Source organism: Toxotes jaculatrix, chromosome 11 (assembly GCF_017976425.1).
Source record: "Toxotes jaculatrix isolate fToxJac2 chromosome 11, fToxJac2.pri, whole genome shotgun sequence".
In the NCBI taxonomy this organism is placed as follows: Eukaryota; Metazoa; Chordata; class Actinopteri; family Toxotidae; genus Toxotes; species Toxotes jaculatrix.
This window is the reverse complement of record NC_054404.1, coordinates 953,857-971,677: the sequence shown is the minus strand read 5'-3', so window position 1 is coordinate 971,677 and position 17,821 is coordinate 953,857. Positions and strand designations below refer to the sequence as shown.

At 46.7% G+C, this 17,821-nt stretch overlaps 1 protein-coding gene across 2 annotated transcripts in view; it reads left to right on the top strand.

The window, feature by feature from the left end:
* The window catches only part of LOC121189244 (spectrin beta chain, non-erythrocytic 1), an 87,424-nt gene extending 73,353 nt beyond the window's left edge, over positions 1-14,071 (top strand). For both annotated transcript variants that reach the window (XM_041049178.1, XM_041049177.1), the window contains 14 exons: positions 1,390-1,520; positions 1,618-1,822; positions 2,330-2,704; positions 2,869-2,955; positions 6,557-6,714; positions 6,893-7,031; positions 7,261-7,345; positions 7,479-7,675; positions 7,761-7,861; positions 8,528-8,582; positions 12,301-12,503; positions 12,642-12,815; positions 12,935-12,977; positions 13,186-14,071. In XM_041049178.1, coding sequence (XP_040905112.1) covers positions 1,390-1,520; positions 1,618-1,822; positions 2,330-2,704; positions 2,869-2,955; positions 6,557-6,714; positions 6,893-7,031; positions 7,261-7,345; positions 7,479-7,675; positions 7,761-7,861; positions 8,528-8,582; positions 12,301-12,503; positions 12,642-12,815; positions 12,935-12,977; positions 13,186-13,395 — 2,163 coding nt within the window. In that variant the 3' untranslated portion in view covers positions 13,396-14,071. The remainder of the gene's footprint in view (positions 1-1,389; positions 1,521-1,617; positions 1,823-2,329; positions 2,705-2,868; positions 2,956-6,556; positions 6,715-6,892; positions 7,032-7,260; positions 7,346-7,478; positions 7,676-7,760; positions 7,862-8,527; positions 8,583-12,300; positions 12,504-12,641; positions 12,816-12,934; positions 12,978-13,185) is intronic.
* Positions 14,072-17,821: the final 3,750 nt, after the last annotated feature.

Below are 17,821 nucleotides of genomic sequence, written 5' to 3'. Positions count from 1 at the left end.
CAGAACAGTACAGAGCCCCTACAGCCCCACCAAGACACATTTTGGAGTGGACACAGAACCACCGGAAAACAGAAAACGACAGAAGATTAATTTAAAAAATAAAAAGATAGAAAAGACATGAACGTCTCGGGTCAGAGCAGAGGACCTGAGACGAACTGAATATCACAGGGGTGAAGAGCCGTGTGTGAGCAGCAGCTTCAGGAGGTCGTGTTAGCTCTGGCTGATGTTTTCATTCATTCATCTAGTAGTACTCTTAACATGCTAATGTTAGCACACTGGCTTGTAATCGTGTTAGCATTCACACCATGTTCACAGAATGAAAGTGAATCCAGTGAAGTAAACTTTCAGTTTCCTTGTTTCCTGATCAGACGATGTGGTCAGTTTTTACAAACTCCAGCTGAGGAACCAAACTTTTTTCAAACTCATTTAACTTTGTTTTAAATTCTTCATTTAAAAAAAAGATTTTCAGGCTGAATTTTGGGTTGATGTTTATACAATGACAGAATATTTCCATCTGATGAAATTCTTTGGTTTGACCCGAACACGTCTGTGACCCGGTCAGACAGAGGCTAAAGCAGTGGAACAGCCTTCAGGCTGATTAATGGAAACAGAAGCAGAACGCTGTGGGAAGTGTTTCTCATCAGTGATCAGGATCATGTTGGTCCGAGTGTCTGGTCTCTGGGTCGAACACTTCCTGTTCCTGTGTTTGAGTTTTACTTCACCTGCCAGTTCCTCAGTTTTCTCTCAGTGTGGTTAGTTGGTGTTTGAGTGTCTGCTCGTTCTGCTGCGTCTCCTCTGGTCAGTGCACATTCAGTCCTTTCTTATGTGACGTATTTCTTTACTCTGTGAGCTGAAAACAAGACGTGGGTTCAGTTACCGTAAATTCTCTGTTTGTTTTGTAGTTTGGGTTTTTCGGTGGGACTCTGAGTGTTCGGCAGCTGTAAGCTCTGTAGACCTGAGCGTGTTCACCTGCTCAGGTGTGTGACTGAGCAGTTGAGTTTACAGGTTAAGTCCAGTTTTGAGTTTGTGTTTTGAGAGGAAATATTTCCTGAGACTTTCTCGACACTGATTGTGAGTATGAAATGTCAGATACTCAGTTTCTGAGTGATTCTGTTTGTCTCTCTGTGTCTTACTCGTTTCTGTCCTCTGATTTTGTCTCTCCTTATACTCTTTCATCCATCACGTCTTTCTCTTAGTCCTTCTGCACACGTTCTTTTATTTCTTCTTTCTGTTTTTCTGTCGTTTCCTCCAGGGTTTTTTCTCTCTTCTCGTTTCCTCCTTTCTCTGTCAATTTGTCTTGGCAAAGAAATTAAGATATTAACTTTTGCTTTAGCAGAACGTAAAGAGGAAAAAGAAATGAAGGGAGAGAAATGTGTGTGTGTCTCTCAGGACGAGCAGAGTTCGGTGGCCATGCTGAAGAAGCATCAGATCCTGGAGCAGGCGGTGGAGGATTATGCCGACACCGTCCACCAGCTTTCCAGCACCAGCCGGGGCCTGGTGGCTGCCGGACACCCCGACAGGTGAGGGGGCATCAGAGGTCAAAGGTCAGGTTTTCATCTTTAAATGTAAAGCGTCTTTAAATGTGCAGGATGAATTTCTCTCCTCCTCTTTCCGCAGCGAGAGAATCGGGATGCGTCAGTCTCAGGTGGATAAGCTGTACGCCGGCCTGAAGGATTTGGCGGAGGAGCGTCGGGGGAAGCTGGACGAGCGTTTCCGTCTCTTCCAGCTCAACAGGGAGGTGGACGACCTGGAGCAGTGGATCGCGGAGAGGGAGGTGGTGGCCGGATCCCACGAGCTGGGACAGGACTACGAACACGTCACTGTCAGTACAGCACGGTTTCACTATCAGCAGCTTTTCATTCTGCATGATCAGAGCTGAATATGAACTGGCGTGTTGTCGTGTCGTGAGCTGGCTCAGTCTGTACCATCTTTGAAACCTCTGCTTAAACTTCTGTAATTTACAGTCAACGTTTTATGATTTTCATCTTTCATGGATCCCAGTAAGATCCAGCTAATGCCGTCTCTGTTTCTAATCTTTGCTCTTCAATTAATAATTTTGTACAAATTAACTGAACATCGTCCGAAACTATATTAATATTTTCTATCTGTGGGTTAAAATCAAAGCGTTTCTGAGCTGGTTTAGTATAAATGCATCAGTTTTCTGCTCTGTAGTTTTAAGTTTTTATTCAGAACCAGTTTTGTTCATATGCTCCGGCATCTTTTTTCAGCATGTTCCTATTGTTAATATTGTCATATAGTTATTTATTTATTGAAGATGTCGTAGCTCGGTATCTCGAACACACTGGAACCTTTTTCCTTCCTCCATCAGATGCTGCAGGAGCGTTTCAGAGAATTTGCCCGTGACACCGGGAACATTGGCCAGGAGCGCGTGGATGCCGTCAACCGCCTGGCGGACGAGCTGATCAACAGCGGCCACGGCGACGCCGCCACCATCGCAGAGTGGAAGGACGGCCTGAACGAGGCCTGGGCCGACCTGCTGGAGCTCATCGACACCCGGACGCAGATCCTCGCGGCCTCCTACGAGCTCCACAAGTTCTACCACGACGCCAAGGAGATCCTCAACCGCATCCTGGACAAACACAAGAAGCTTCCTGAGGAGCTGGGCCGGGACCAGAACACAGTGGAGACCCTGCAGAGGATGCACACCACCTTCGAACACGACATTCAGGCTCTGGGAACACAGGTACAGGCACCACGCGTGGACGAGAACAACCTGGAACACGTTCAGTTGGTTTCAGTTAGAATTTCAACTCATAAAAGCTGAAAGCAAAGAAGCAGAGAGCCTCAGTGCTGTTATTGGTCAGCTAGCTTCAGTGTTTGAACCTTCTCCCCCTGCTCCTCGTTCAGGTGCGGCAGCTTCAGGAGGACGCCGTTCGCCTGCAGTCGGCTTACGCTGGAGACAAAGCTGACGACATTCAGAAGAGAGAAGGAGAGGTGAGCTCCAGAGTCAGGCACCGACACATAAACCACATCAGGACTGGGCTCAGTTTACTTTGAATCCAGTCAGTGGATCTGAGAGAAGCGGCTGCTGCACCACAGATAGAACAACAACACGTTAATAACATACATATACACACACAGTGTCTGTGCTCTGCTTACATGTAAACACAGATGAAAACCTCCTTCTCTTACTGATTGAACTGGACCCAGTATTGATGGTACTGTAAAAGGCCTTTGCCTCATGCATGCTGCACTGCTGCTGCACTAACTGCACTGTTCTGCTCCTGAAAGAAAAAACAACTGTAAGACGTCAAATAGAGAGAGAATAATGTTGAATAAGACGAATCATAAGCTTGTGTTCAACACAACATCAACACAAACACACAAGCTCCTTTACATAGACACCAGTCACCGAAAAGAAGCCGGAGGTTGATAAAAGAACAGAATGAAATGTTACAGGGACTGGTCAAAATAAAGGAAACACCATGAGAGAGTCTGCTCACACTGGTTGTGTACGCAGAGGAAACTTTACTGTTGATCCTTAGGAACACACTGGGATCTCAGTATAACTACACACTTCCCTACTCATCCTTAAAAACTCCTCTAAACATCAGGATACAGTTTTATTTGCAGCGATTTTTCTCAGTGAAATTGTTGTATGTGAATTTGATTTGTTGGTAAAAGTCAGTAACCAGGTTACAGATAACTGTTTACCTCACAGCTGCACCATCTCACACACAGGTAGGATCTGCGGTGAATTAACACGGTGGAGAAAAGGATTTAGCTGAGTCTGTCCATCCGATGAGACGTTTTACTCCAGCAGCACTGAGCTCAAGAGAGAAAACTTTGTCTTTATCAATCTACACTTCAGCAAATAACTTAAGGTCAAAGTTCACTTGCAGTTGAGTCTGAACACACCTGAGGGGGGGGGCGGGGGGAGGGGGTCAGAACTCAGGTTTACTCAGGCTGATAACCGAGTTACATCAGAGCGAAAACACTGGGACCAGCTCTGAAAACCTGACGTTCTCAAACCAAACTTCTGCTTTTATTTCATACGTTTTTGAAAAGTGTCTCCAGCCTCAGTAAAAATGATTCTGCAAACACAGAACTCAACTCAACAGCCTTAGGTTGAAGTGGAATTTCCCTCCAGTGCCACGGTGGCGTGCCAGAGCTGTTGGCGTCCTGATGATCGGAGTGGACTGTTGATCATGATAAGCACTGAGTGTTTTTGATGGCACTGTGTTTTGACCATTCCCTGTATGTCCATTTCCCTGCATATCCCCTCTGTCCACCCAGAAGAGAAAGGGAGAGGTGAGACTCCGTTTACCAAAAACATTGGCTTTGCATCAGTCTTTGTTTTGGCTGCAGTTTTAGACTTTGTTTTAATAGTTTGACTAAAATGTTGATTAATAGTGATTAGTGACATTTTAGTCATTTCCATGCAGCTTAGTTTCAGCCCAGTGTTAGTCACAGACCTGGTCATTTGCAAATACTTGCAGGGTTTGTGTTTGTGATCTTTATTAGAAGCTGTGTGGGTGGATCTGAACTGAAAACTAACTCAGTGTCTCTGATTGACTTTACTGATGCTGCATGAGTACCACTGAGCTGTCAGCTCCACCCGCCTGGGCCTCTGAGGAGGTTAAAACAAGCGCTACCAGTAGTTTGCAAATACAGTTTGGGTCTGATCAGTTGGTGAAGATGAAAACTGAAAATTTAGCTCTAGATCTTTTCTCAAATCAATCGAAGACGCATTTTTAATATTTCATGGTGCAATCGAATGTTTTTGTTCGCATTTGCTTAAATGTAGTGGCTTGTTAGCTGCCGCAGTATCACTGCTTCCCGTCCTCTGCAGCCATGTGTCCATCCTCTGTGAACAGTGTCTCCGTGTCAGACGGGTCTGAGGGCGTGAAAGGTTCTGTTCAAATCGTGTGGATGTTCTGGTTTTCAGATCGTTTAAATGTCGAAGTGTCACCCGCCTCGTTAGACCGAACCAAACCTGTGACTGCAGCTCCGCCTGGTGAAGCTCAGACTGTGGCTTGTGCTGCTTCTGTGGCGGGAAAATGTCGTAGAACCATGGTGAACTTTCCTCTGTGCAGCTCGTCAGTCACAGCCCTGAAACAGGAGAACTGAGCTCGGTCAGAGGAGGTTCTAAGATCGGTACAATCTTAGAACATGAACTCTGATGTGTGAAGTTAGACAAAGCACAGGCTGCTGAGCTTCAGCTGCGTCTCAGTGTTTCCGCCGCTGAAGACGCCATGAGCAGCTGAGTCAGGTTCAGCTGAGTCGAGGTTCAGCTGAGTCGGGCTTCAGCTGAGTCAGGTTCAGCTGAGTCGGGGTGCAGCTGAGTCGGGCTTCAGCTGAGTCGGGCTTCAGCTGAGTCTGGGTTCAGCTGAGTCATGGTGGAGCTGAAAGATCTGCTGGTATTGGGACAGAATTGATCGGGCTTGGTTCATGTATAGTCTCTGACAGGAAACTGATCAGTTCAGCTCCGAGCCGTCTGATTGGTTGTTAGAAAATGGCTTGTAGCTTGCTAATCGTAGTGTCGGCAACTAATCACCACTGTCTGGTCGTTAGCCTCACTAGCTCCCTTAACCAGTAGAAGCTAGCGTTAGTTTGCTAACGTATTAGCATGGCTGCTGGGTATTTAGCTTGCTGACAGTTAGCTCAGGCTGTGTGAGCTAACTCTTTGTCAAGCTGCCACTAAAATGTGCCTGATAGTGTTGATGATGGACTGAGAACAGTGCTGAGTGGATCCACAGACGCTGGACAGCGACGGACTCACAGGTAAAACGTTTCTGACCTGAACTTCAGTCAGTTCGTCAGCTACTGTTAAATCCCAGTGGCCTGTCTGAGGATCTGAACAACAGAGGACATGAGACAGGACAGTGTCCACGTGGTGGCAGCAGGTCTAGGAAAGTCTGAGTGTGTGTGTGAGCAACCAATTGATCTGAGCAGGTGGAGACACAAGCAAACAACAGCCTCTGAAAGATGGAGGTGGGGACTGATGGTAAGGATGAAATCCTCCGTCAGGTTTAATTCCACATCAGCATTTCATGGTTTACTGTTAGGTAATAAATTCAGGAACTAAAACAGAAACCGTGAGCAAAGACGCCCAGAGACGTTTAGGGAGCGTTTCCTCAGTGTTACTGTGATGTTGCCTCGCTAACATCATATTGCCATGTTGCCCTCCCCCTGCGTGGTGGATGCTTTTGCATTTGCAGTCTGCACAGATGTTTGCGCTGTTTTTCATTTGCTTTTATCCCATTTATTTATGTCCCCGGCCTGAAACACTCAGACACACACCGATACACAGTGAGAACAGTGTAATGGTGCATTTGCAGTTTATATAGAAGTTAAAGCGTTGTGTGGCTGCTGCCCCTCAGGCTCCCTCTGCTGATCAGAGTCACCCCTCCATGATGGATCCAGCTGTTTTCAGGCTGCAAGATCAGTAATGATCAGCCCGACTCATGATTGAGTAAATGAAAATAAAGCTTTTGTTCAGGAGGGTAAGACAGTTGTGAAAGCTGCATTAGAGGAGCCCAGCCTCGGGTCGCTCTGGTCTGAACCCTGCTGTGTGTCGTCTCGTCCCCCTCAGGTTCTGGAGGCCTGGAAGAACCTGCTGGAGGCGGTGGAGGGCCGGCGGGTGAAGCTGGTCGACACCGGAGACAAGTTCCGCTTCTTCAGCATGGTGCGCGACCTGATGCTGTGGATGGAGGACGTCATCCGCCTGATCGAGGCCCAGGAGAAGCCCAGGTAGGAGACACGTCTCACCTTGTTTCTGTCTTAGTTTTGGGGCAGTAGAAGCTCGACAGTCTGAACCTTCTTGCCTTTAACTGTTTGACACACAGGTGGATGAAAACAAAAGCAGAACTTATTCTTTTTAAAGAAGCTGAGGATGAGAGTTTCTTCTTATTAAACCGCTTGTTTTCAGGGACGTGTCGTCGGTGGAGCTGCTGATGAACAACCACCAGGGCATCAAGGCGGAGATCGACGCCCGCAACGACAGCTTCACAGCCTGCATCGAGCTGGGCAAAGCCCTGCTGGCCAGGAAGCACTACTCTTCAGAGGAGGTGGAGACTCATGTTCCACAGCTCAGAGTGGATATCTGCCACTCTGTGGGCAGATATCCACTCTGAGCTGTTTCCACTTAGATCCATTGAGTTTCTGAAGATCATCACGATGTTTTTCACAGTGTGAAGCAGCTTTGTATTAATTCTGCCTCCAAACCAGGTGAACACGGTTGAAATTTGCTCGTTTCTTAACATTAAAATTTTCTCGTACAATGTTTTTTCTCCTCAGATTAAAGAAAAGTTGTTACAGTTGACTGACAAGAGGAAAGACATGATTGACAAGTGGGAGGACAGATGGGAGTGGCTAAGACTTGGTATGATTTCATCCAGTTTCTCAGTCATTTAGTCAAATGAAGTAAAATAAGCTGAATACATCTGATATCACGTCTGCATTTGTGTGTGTGTGTGTGTGTGTGTCTTTGTGTCTGTGTCCGTCCATCCGTCCAGTCCTGGAGGTGCACCAGTTCTCCCGGGACGCAGGTGTGGCTGAGGCGTGGCTGCTGGGCCAGGAGCCCTACCTGTCCAGCAGGGAGATCGGGCAGAGCGTGGACGAGGTGGAGAAACTCATCAAACGCCACGAGGCCTTCGAGAAGTCGGCCGCCACCTGGGAGGAACGCTTCGCCGCGCTGGAGAGGCTGACCACGGTGAGACACACGCTGCTGCTGCATGAGAGCGGATAAAGTCTCAGGACTACGATGTGACGATGTGACGCTGCGTTTGTGCTTCCAGATGGAGTTATTGGAAGTGAGAAGAAGGCAAGAGGAAGAAGAGAGGAGGAGACAACCCCCGCCCACTGAGGCTCAGCCTGCCGACGCTGCGGCACAGAACAGGTGAGTCAGCGTGTTAGTGGATCTTTAGATTGACAGCTGATTCGTCTGCTGGTGAACAGACGTCATGGTGAAACTGTTTGGTCGAGACTCAGCTGGACGAGTTGATGTTGATAACAGACGTGAAATCACTTTTCCCTTTTTGATCTTTTACACTCAGACATTCATTCATTCACAGATTCATTCAGACATTCATTCATTCACAGATTCATTCAGACATTCATGCACAGCGCTCATGCTGTCAGTCAAACAGCCGAGTCATCAGAGGCTTCTCAGTTGAATTTGTGGGTGAATCTTTGTGCTGTGGACAGAATTTACCGGAGCATCAGGAACGTGTGCTCTGAGTTTCTGTTCTGTCACATGCGAGTGTCACTTCCTCCACTGAGAACAGGCTCTTATGGATTTTGTAGTGCAGGTAAAAAAAAAAAAAAGGAAGCAGGTGCGTAGAAGAGGAAGGCCGGTGACCTCATCAGGCCAGGTCGAGACCTCTGCATGAAATTTAGCTCGAGCTGAATCAGAATAATCGATCAATCAGCATCAGATCCTGAGCTCTGCAGTGATGTGTGTCCTCAGCCTGAGCGTCACAGGTCTGGGATCCACTGACTGTCACGTCCTCAGTCAAATCCACACTGTGTCTAACTCTTTGTGTGTGTGTGTGTGTGTTTGCAGGGAGGGTGAGCCGGCGTCTCAGAACGGGCTGCCGTCCGATCAGGAGTCTCCCAGGGTTAGTTACCGCTCACCTGCCTACCAGAAATACAGCAGCACCCTGCAGAGCCGCAGGGCCACCGCCGCACCCTGACACGCACACACACACAGACACACACACACACACAAAACATCATACACATCCCCAAACATTAACCTTTGACCTCATACAGGAACATCACAGACTCTAACCAGGTGTGTTGTATCACACACTGGGATCTACACATCAACACTCCTCCTGTATTTATCTCGTCTTCAGCGTTTATTGTTTGCTCCTCATCCTCACTGATTAATCGTTTCTCAGTATAATAATAATCTAATAAGTGTAGTAACTTTATCTGTAACTGACGACGACGGTCGCCTGGTTTTGAGGTTTAGTTTAACTGCTTTAAACAAAAGAGAGGGCTGATGGGAAATGTAGTCAGAATTTGCTCCTGTGAGAGACTCAGTCAGCCTCATTAAGTTTATCGTTATCACCAGTGTAGCACCAATCATTTCACAACAACCTTTAATGATGAAAAACTCAGTTGTACATTTAAGCTGTAGTTTTACTGATTTCACTTCAGAGTCACTGTATAATTCCATCATCAGGTTTGTCCTCAGATAAACTTCCTCAAGTGAATGTTTATTTAAACCTCCCTAACATTCCTTTTGTACCTAATTTGTTGAATGAAAGAAATTAGAAATAGAAGAAGAAATAATTGTACTTGTGCAACTAAACAGAGCAGAAACGACCAAAACACAAAGTCATGTTAATGGTTTAGAACGTTTAAGTGTTTTTGCTTTTTTCCCATCTGGTTTGACTGGGAGTGTGACTGTGGGACGACAAAACACACACACACACACACACACACACACACACTAAAACAAGCCACACCAGTGTTTTTATCCATTCCTCCCCTCATCTCTCCTCCCCCTCCCTCCTTCTTCCCTCTGTCTCTCTCAGCTCGACTCCCCCGTCGTCCTCTCCCCTCAGCTGTTAATGTTTCTGCTAGTTTACGTCATCATTTATAAACTCACCCTGTGGAACATGAACGCCTGAGAAGAAAACCACTAAATGTCTTCCTCAGTGCACAGCCCTCCGTCCAGCATCGGGGTTTAGAGTCGGTGATTTCAGATCATATTTCTTCAGATAAATCGTGATATCATCAGCATATTGAAAAATGTGATAAAGCAAAAAGGGGAAAAAGCACAAATATGTAAAAATATGCAAACAATCAGAAAACGATCAATAAAACATTGTAAGAGAACATGATCTTCAGTAGGTTCATATTCATATTAATCATTATTCTCTGTCTTAAAATAAAACAGCACTTAACATTTCAGATCTATGAATCCAATCACGTTATGTATTTTATATATTAAATATAAAATAACGTATAATAAAGAGTTTATTTCAGAGTTAAAGGCTTTATTGTTTCCAGGGAAGAAATAGATTTTCAGATCATACGATAATATTTGATTTGCTTTTTTTAAATGAAGTGTAGTTAAATGAAAACAGGTGTGTCTACATCCCACAGCCCATGTCCTCCATCCTCATATAGCTCCTCAGACAGTGCTGTATGTGTGCCACCATGTTCTCCACCACACATACGACCTGCGTCCTGTGAACAAACCAACTTTAAACTGTTGCTTCAGCTCATTTTACATTTACATGAATTCATTCCACTGTTTCCCCATCTATTTATAAGCATTGAGACATGTCTCACTGTGTGTGTGTGTGTGTGTGTGTGTGTGTGTGTGTGTGTGTGTGTGTGTGTGTGTGTGTGTGCACCCCTCACATCTCCTCATTATATTTATCATCATTGTTGTCAGTCTCTGTTGTCTTCATGGTTTCTGTTGCATGTTCATCCAGCTCCTTCAGTCGTTCCCTCACTAACACACATTTCCCAATAAACCGTCAGAACCAATCCGTGCTCTGTGACCCGTCCGTGTATTATCCGTGTACGGTTGTAACTTCTCTGCCTACACAGCGTTGGTGTTGATGTGTTTTGTTGCATGCTGTCGTCATCATCAGGATTTCAGTTGCATTTTCTGTCTCATGTTTCTTCATCTCATGCTCTTCACCCGTTTTCATCCTGAGGTTTTATTTTATTTTAGGCTGGTTTCACTGACGTGCATCAGAAAAGGAACGGTTAGGAACGCTTTACTGAATAACTGCTCTGGAGTCACAAGATATTTTCATTATTTCACCAGTGTTTTTGGAACATGAGGGAGGGTGCACTGTACTGTCTGTTCTGTCTGTACGGTCTGTTCTGTCTGTACTGTCTGTACTGTCTGTTCTGTCTGTACTGACTGTACGGTCTGTACTGTGTGTACGGTCTGTACTGTCTGTACTGTCTGTACTGTCTGTTCTGTCTGTACTGACTGTACGGTCTGTACGGTCTGTACTGACTGTACGGTCTGTGCTGTGTTTGCAGTCTGTACGGTCTGTACTGTCTGTACTGTTTGGTAAAGATAAACACATTATTTCTAGAGACACAGTGTAAAACCCAAACAGCCTCCAACAGTTTTCAGGAGCATGAAAATGATCGGCGAGCTTTAAGTCACAGCTCGTGGAACTGTTTCCTGTCCAGAGTTCCCAGGATTGGTCCGACCTGTAACAGACACCTCTGCTTCAGTGTTCAACACGTTTCCTCTGAAAAAGAAAAACTCTGAATGGGTTAAACTCAACATGGGAGCAACCTTTGTCAGTCTCTCAGTAAAAGCTCTCAGGGTTAGTCGAACGCTCAAAGCTTCCAATGAAAGCTCCTGGGATCGGACCAGGTGTCGCAGTCCTTCAGTTAAAGCTCCCAGGATTGGTCCAGCCTCTGAACTGCTCTCAAAAAGAGCCTCCACCACTGGTCCAGCCCCTGAAGAGCTCAGTAACAGGGTAATAAGCATCCGCTTGGAGTGGGTGTGGTGTGGAAAAATAAAATCTGTTTTGATACTCGGCCAATCGCACTCTCCCCTCACCGATAATGACGCCCACTTCCAATAATGATGAGTTCCAAGCAATTTTGTGGATAATTGTTTGAGATTTGTGTTTCTTGTCCTTCCCTTCTTCCCCCTGCTGGCTCCTCCCTCCCCTCGTCCTTCTTCACTCTGTCCATCCCTCTGTGTGCAGTGGTGTTGTGATCTGACGTGCATGTCCTAAAACCTGCAATCTGCATGATCAGCTGTGCTGACGTCTTTCTAATCAGTACTGGACTCACAGTTAACCTGCACAGTGACGCGCTGATGTCGGTGGTTTGATGGGAAGGTTTCAGGTGCAGATCTCTGGGACGTCTGTCACGTCTGTTCAGTTCAGGCTGAAATCCTCAGACTTCTGAAATGTGTGATTTCACTCAGAGTAGAATTGAGCAGCTTGTGAGGCTGGAAGCAGGAGAGGGCGCCACACACCAGCGTCCTGTAACGCTGCATCCTTACAGTGAACTGAATGATTTAATATTACAGAGACAGCTGCTTCTGAAGCTGAGCTCCCACTGAGCTCAGACTTTATTCATTCACCTCCACTTTTATTGATCAGATTCAGGATGAACGTGTTGATCAGAGTGTGACAGTCATTAAGGACTTAGCAGGTTTAAAGCATCACTCCGCCACATGTTCACTCGTTCACTCAGGTTGCAGTTGTAGGTGTTAGTCAGTGTTCAGCCTGTGATCCCGCTCAGCTCTGCATGCAGCTCTGATAACTCTGATTCAGCTTCTGAGGCCGATCCTCCCTCCGCCGCCTCCTCTGACTCTCCTTCTGTTTCCAGGACAACGTGGACGGGGGCGAGGTGGTGAACGGGGTGTCGGAGCCCAGCCCGGCGGGGTCTCCCGGGGCCGCTCGCAAGGGCAAGGCCAGCCAGGCAGCGACCCTGCCGGCCAAGACCCAGCAGGACGCTCCCACGCCCCAGATGGAGGGCTTCCTGCACCGCAAACACGAGTGGGAGGGGCACAACAAGAAGGCTTCGAGCAGGTAGGACTCCTGCGACTGCAGAGCATCGGCCTCTGAGCCGGGCTCTTGCTGCCTCAGGTGGACAGGTGATCACCTGAACACGAGCAGAGATGCGGTCCTTGCACGATGTGACCTCTGACTCTCACCGTGTCCCCGCAGGTCGTGGCACAATGTGTACTGTGTGATCAACCAGCAGGAAATGGGCTTCTACAAGGATCAGAAGAGCGCGGGGCAGGGAATTCCCTACCACAGCGAGATCCCCATCAGCCTGAAGGACGCCGTCTGCGAGGTGGCGCTGGACTACAAGAAGAAGAAGCACGTCTTCAAGCTCAAGTGAGAATCAGGATCTTTATCGTTTACACTCTGATTGTATTAAATATCAGGAGGACACGTGGTGGAGCTCTGACCTGCAGCCGTCCTCTGAATATTCACTGACTGTTTAACGTCCACAGGATTACAGACGGGAACGAGTATCTGTTCCAAGCCAAAGACGACGTAAGTTTAAAAACAAAAAAACGTATTATTATTATTATTATTATTATTATCGTTGTTATATGACAGTAATCAGATGATACTGAAATAATCCAGCAGCTTTATTAAGTCTTTATTAATGTGTTAACGGTGGAGGGGCGCGTGTGCTCAGCTAACTCCTCCCTCTCTCCCTCCCTCCTTCTCTCTCTCCCTCCCTCTCTGCATCTTCCAGGAGGAGATGAACTCGTGGATCTTGGCCATCTCGGCCGCCGTGGCGGGCGAAAGGTCGGAGGTCACGCCCAGCAGCCATAGCACGCCCGCCCCCGCCGCACGCGCTCAGACGCTGCCGGCCTCGGTCGCCACGGCGACGGCCGAGTCCAGCCCGGGAAAACGAGAGAAGGACAAGGAGAAACGCTTCAGTCTGTTCAGCAAGAAGAAATAGACGCTCCTTACCCCCCTCCTCCCCCCCCCCCCCGTCCTCGTGCTGTTTGGGGTCACTCCTCCACATTTAGTCTGCTCATAGCAACTGATCCTGTCAGAGCCTAGAACCAGTAGAACCAGTAGAACCAGTAGAAAAGCTGCTGCTGAAATAAATTGAGCCTTTGAACAGATGTAAATCTGATCAGAAAGTTAATGTCACAACAACACAACGCGACTCAATGAGGAAAAACAAACTTCACCAGTTTCCATTAACATTTTAGCTCATTCATGATGTGACTGTTCTCACAGCGTCCAGCAGCTGCTGTCAGAGAAAATCCCAAACAGCCACTCCTCCTCCTCCTCCCCCTCCTCCTCCTCCTCCCCCTCCTCTTCTTCCTCCTCCTGCTCCTCCTCCTCCTCCTCCTCCTGCTCCTCCTCCTCCTCTTCTTCCTCCTCCTCCTCCTCCTCCTCCCCCTCCTCCTCTTCCTCTCAAAGCGTGACTCCAGCATGCAAGCTCCGAGCCAAAACTCTCCACTCTGTGCCTATCAACCGTCCGGTCGGCTCAGAGCTACAGTACAGCTACAACACACCACCTGTATCCTCTGTTCAGTTTTTGTAAGATACGGAGAAACGAACAAAAAAAAAAAAAATCTGATGGAAGGAAAAAAATGGAGGGGGTCTGCAAACGCTTCAGGCAGCTGCTGTCATAAAGAGAAAAACCAGAGTTTGCCGCTGAACAACAACAACACGATGTAGAGGAGTTCCCAGAATATTCCACTTTATTCTTCTTATTGCTCTTATTTGTGTTTTCTATCTCCTGCTGTTTTGGTTTCCTTCTCTGCTTCTCTGCCTTGTGTGGGTTGTGTTTCCGCTCCCGCCGTCTCCTTGGTTTGTTCCGCTCTTGTTTTTTGGACAGTTGTAGGTAGTTCCTGTTGTTTGGCTCCATCCTCAGTTTTTTGCGAGGCCTTGTCTTTGCAGGATGGCGTGTGTCCCTCTGCAGCGGGGGAAGCTGAGAGCGCAGCAGGGTAACGCTCTGACATGACCGCGGACACTCGGCTGTAGTCTGAGCTGCAGGAAAGAGAGCAAACATCCAGTGATTGGACACCTCCATCAGCTGATTCACCTCCATCAGTCAGTGGAACGTAAACACCTTTGTGTTCTGTTAGATTTGGGTGCTGTCTAATTCCTGCAGCGTCACAGAGAGTGGCTGTGATTCGGAGCGTTACCCTCCGGTGCTTTGAACTGTGTGTATAACTTGTGTATAACAAACTGTTAAAAATAAACCTGTGTTTAATTTCACCTATTATTACTAATACTAATACTAAGACCTGCCGAGCGTAATAAGCTTCAGTTGATTAGAACTTTCTTTACCTGAAAACTTAATGAATCTGAATGAAGGAGTAAATAACTGAGACCAGTGAGAATGTTTAATCATCCACTCACATTTATTTTCTACTCTTTGCGTTTTTCAGACATTAACTTCCGCTCTTAGTTATTTGAAGTTTGTTTTTGTTTTATATTTTCTCCACAGTTAAAATATGTCGAACGTTGATTTAGTCCGACAGGTGTGGAGCCGTAGGTGTTTTCTCAAAGCGTCGCTGTTAGTGGACAGGTGGGATCTGCAGAGCATCCACCGGGAGCGAGTGGTGTCGCAGAGTCACGGTCGCTTGCTTCAGCGGCCTCAGAGTGAAACGCGTGCAGCTGCTTGGTTTTCTGTGAAGTTTCTTTAATGACAAAGTGAAAAGAGGAAAAGTGCAAAGGCTCCAGCGGCGGAAGCACGTGACACGTTTCCCAGCAGCAGCTTTTCTTTAAGCTGCATTAGTTTTCGTTTGAAACGCTGAAACTCTCCTTTTGCTGTTAGACGGCATCAGGAGCTGGTTCGTGGGGTTAAAGGTCAGTGGGTTAGATCAGGTCTGAGAGCAGTCAGTCCGGCAGCCGGAGGAACAGCCTGAAGGAGGCGTTTCCACGTTTTACTAAATCAGGTGAGTTTAGGTTTTCAGACCGAACGTGTCACAGACCCAGACTTTGCTCGATTAAAGCTTGAATTTGTTTTGTTCCGACTTTTAATTTTGTCATTAATTCACTTCCTGACCCGCCAGGAAAAATGGAAGCAGATCGGCAGGGATGAGCCGAAAGGTGTAAAAGGTGGGTGTGTTTGTTTTTCCACAGCTGGTGGAGGGGTTGGTTGGGCGGGGGCTCGGGCGTAACGTCGGTGAAACACTTCAAGTAACTGAAAAACTCTTCACTCGGGGTTTGGTCTGAAACGGTTTCTTCTTTCTTTCTCTTTCTTTTTCTTTTTCTTTTTCTTTTTGCTTCCTTCTCTGGTGATTTGATAAATATAGTGTGCATTCCTCTGTCACTGTAACCATAGTAACAAGATATTTCTTCATATTGCACAATCAACGATGCCACGATGGGGTTGGGTGGGGGTGGGCGGGGCTGGGCTTTGTAGGTGAGGTAGTCAGTGTGATGTGGACCAGGGTCACTGCTAGTTGGATCTGCACCCGTAGACTTCTCCCATCTCTGTTACATATGTGCAAAAAGCCATTAAAATGCTTTTAAAACGACCCAAACTCCGTGTTTGTTTGTTTGTTTAGTTTTGTTGTGTGTGAAGTTAACACAGTGTAAAGTGTGAGCACACAACTGACAACATGTACAAGCTTAAAAACACTAGAATCACAGGTTTTAATCTGTTAAAATGTTATGGCTGATAAAATCAAAGGTTTCTGTTCACAGGTGGAGGAAGGTGGAGGCAGGCGGAGGCAGGTGGGGGCAGGTGGGGGCAGGCGGAGGCAGGTGGAGGCAGGTGGAGGCAGGCGGAGGCAGGTGGAGGCAGGTGGGGGCAGGCGGAGGCAGGTGGAGGCAGGTGGGGGCAGGCGGAGGCAGGAATCTCAGACAATCAGAACAACACAACCGAAATAATTTGCCAGGATCAATGAGGGTGAACTGATCCTTTAAATCCCAGAGACACAGTCACAGCGTCAGACCTCATCAAAGGCCACTGTTCTTAAAGCAGAGACCCAGAGTGTGTGTGTGTGTGTGTGTGTGTGTGTGTGTGTGTGTGTGTGTGTGTGTGTGTGTTTATGCAGAGTGTTTAATTAAACACACCCACGCACACACTGTACTTCGCTCTGCCTTGTTAATACGACCATAACTTTATTTAAACATCAGGTAGGAACAGTCTGAGGAGAAAGCAGCTGAACGTGCTGATGTGAAACTTTCACTCTGTCTCGTTCATGTTTGCAGGACATTTTTCAAACGTGTCGATTCTTTCAGTGAAAACCAGTTTACAGGTAAACAGACTGAGTTTTGTTTTATTTCCTACATTTTCTGTTTGTCACTAAAGATTTTATTTTTGTGTCGGTGTCATTGTCGCGTTCGACAACAGCAACAGTCCCAACAACTTCCTGAAGACAGTGGACACATGAGACAGACAGAGGACAGAACAGATCTTCAGTTTGCACTTCAGTGTCGTTTTACATTTTGGCCACAGGATGGCGTATGACGAGCAGGAGACTGCGACACTGAACCTGCAGAAACATGAATTAACCAATAAAACACTTTATTCCCGATAATCTCGGACTGTCTCACACAAACTGAACCGAACCAGTTAAACCAGTTAAACCAGTTAAACCAGTTTCACTTTTCACTGTGTCATGGATCAGTGACTGGTCTCCAGATGTGACCGCCCACCCCAACACACACACACACACACACACACACACACACACACACGCACCTTTTTAAACCGACACAAAATCCTAAAAGCAAAAACTAAATGATGACGTATTGTTATAGTAATTTATAATGTCATTAAAATCTTTATCGGCAGCAACATTAAAGGGATGAACACGTGAATGCATCAAAAATTAAAATCAATCAATAATTTTTAGACGAGTTTTATTTTCTGTACTTTCCGGATGTTTTGATACAAACACTCGATCAGAGCAGATCACATGTTTTAATGAAACCGTCTCCTTCTCTCCTCAGTTTCCCTGCTCGGCTCCTGCCTTCAGCACCGCGGACAGCTCCTCCTCCACCGCTGCTGGGATTTGTAGTTTTTTCCTTCTCTCACTTCCGCCGAAGGATTTTAAACTGGCGAAAAACACAAAGTCCCACAAACCTTTGCGGCCGTGCGACCCCGTGCAGCCGAGTCGGGGTGTTTTCTCTCCGTGCGTCGTGGTTACCTCCGAGTCCGAGCTGCGACAAGCGCGTGACAAACCGCCACAGTCAAAGCGGAAGCGTGGGGATTAAACCTTCAAAATAAAGTTCGGAATTTGCCAGCTGATAAGAACCAGACAGTAATGATGAGCTCAAATCAAACGTTGAATAAATGAATGACACGAAGGATCGAAATGTTTTTAATTATGCTTAAGCCAAGAGATCTTACTGACTAATAAACATTCAAATATTTAGTCTACAAAAAATAAATCAGCATGAAGTAAAAC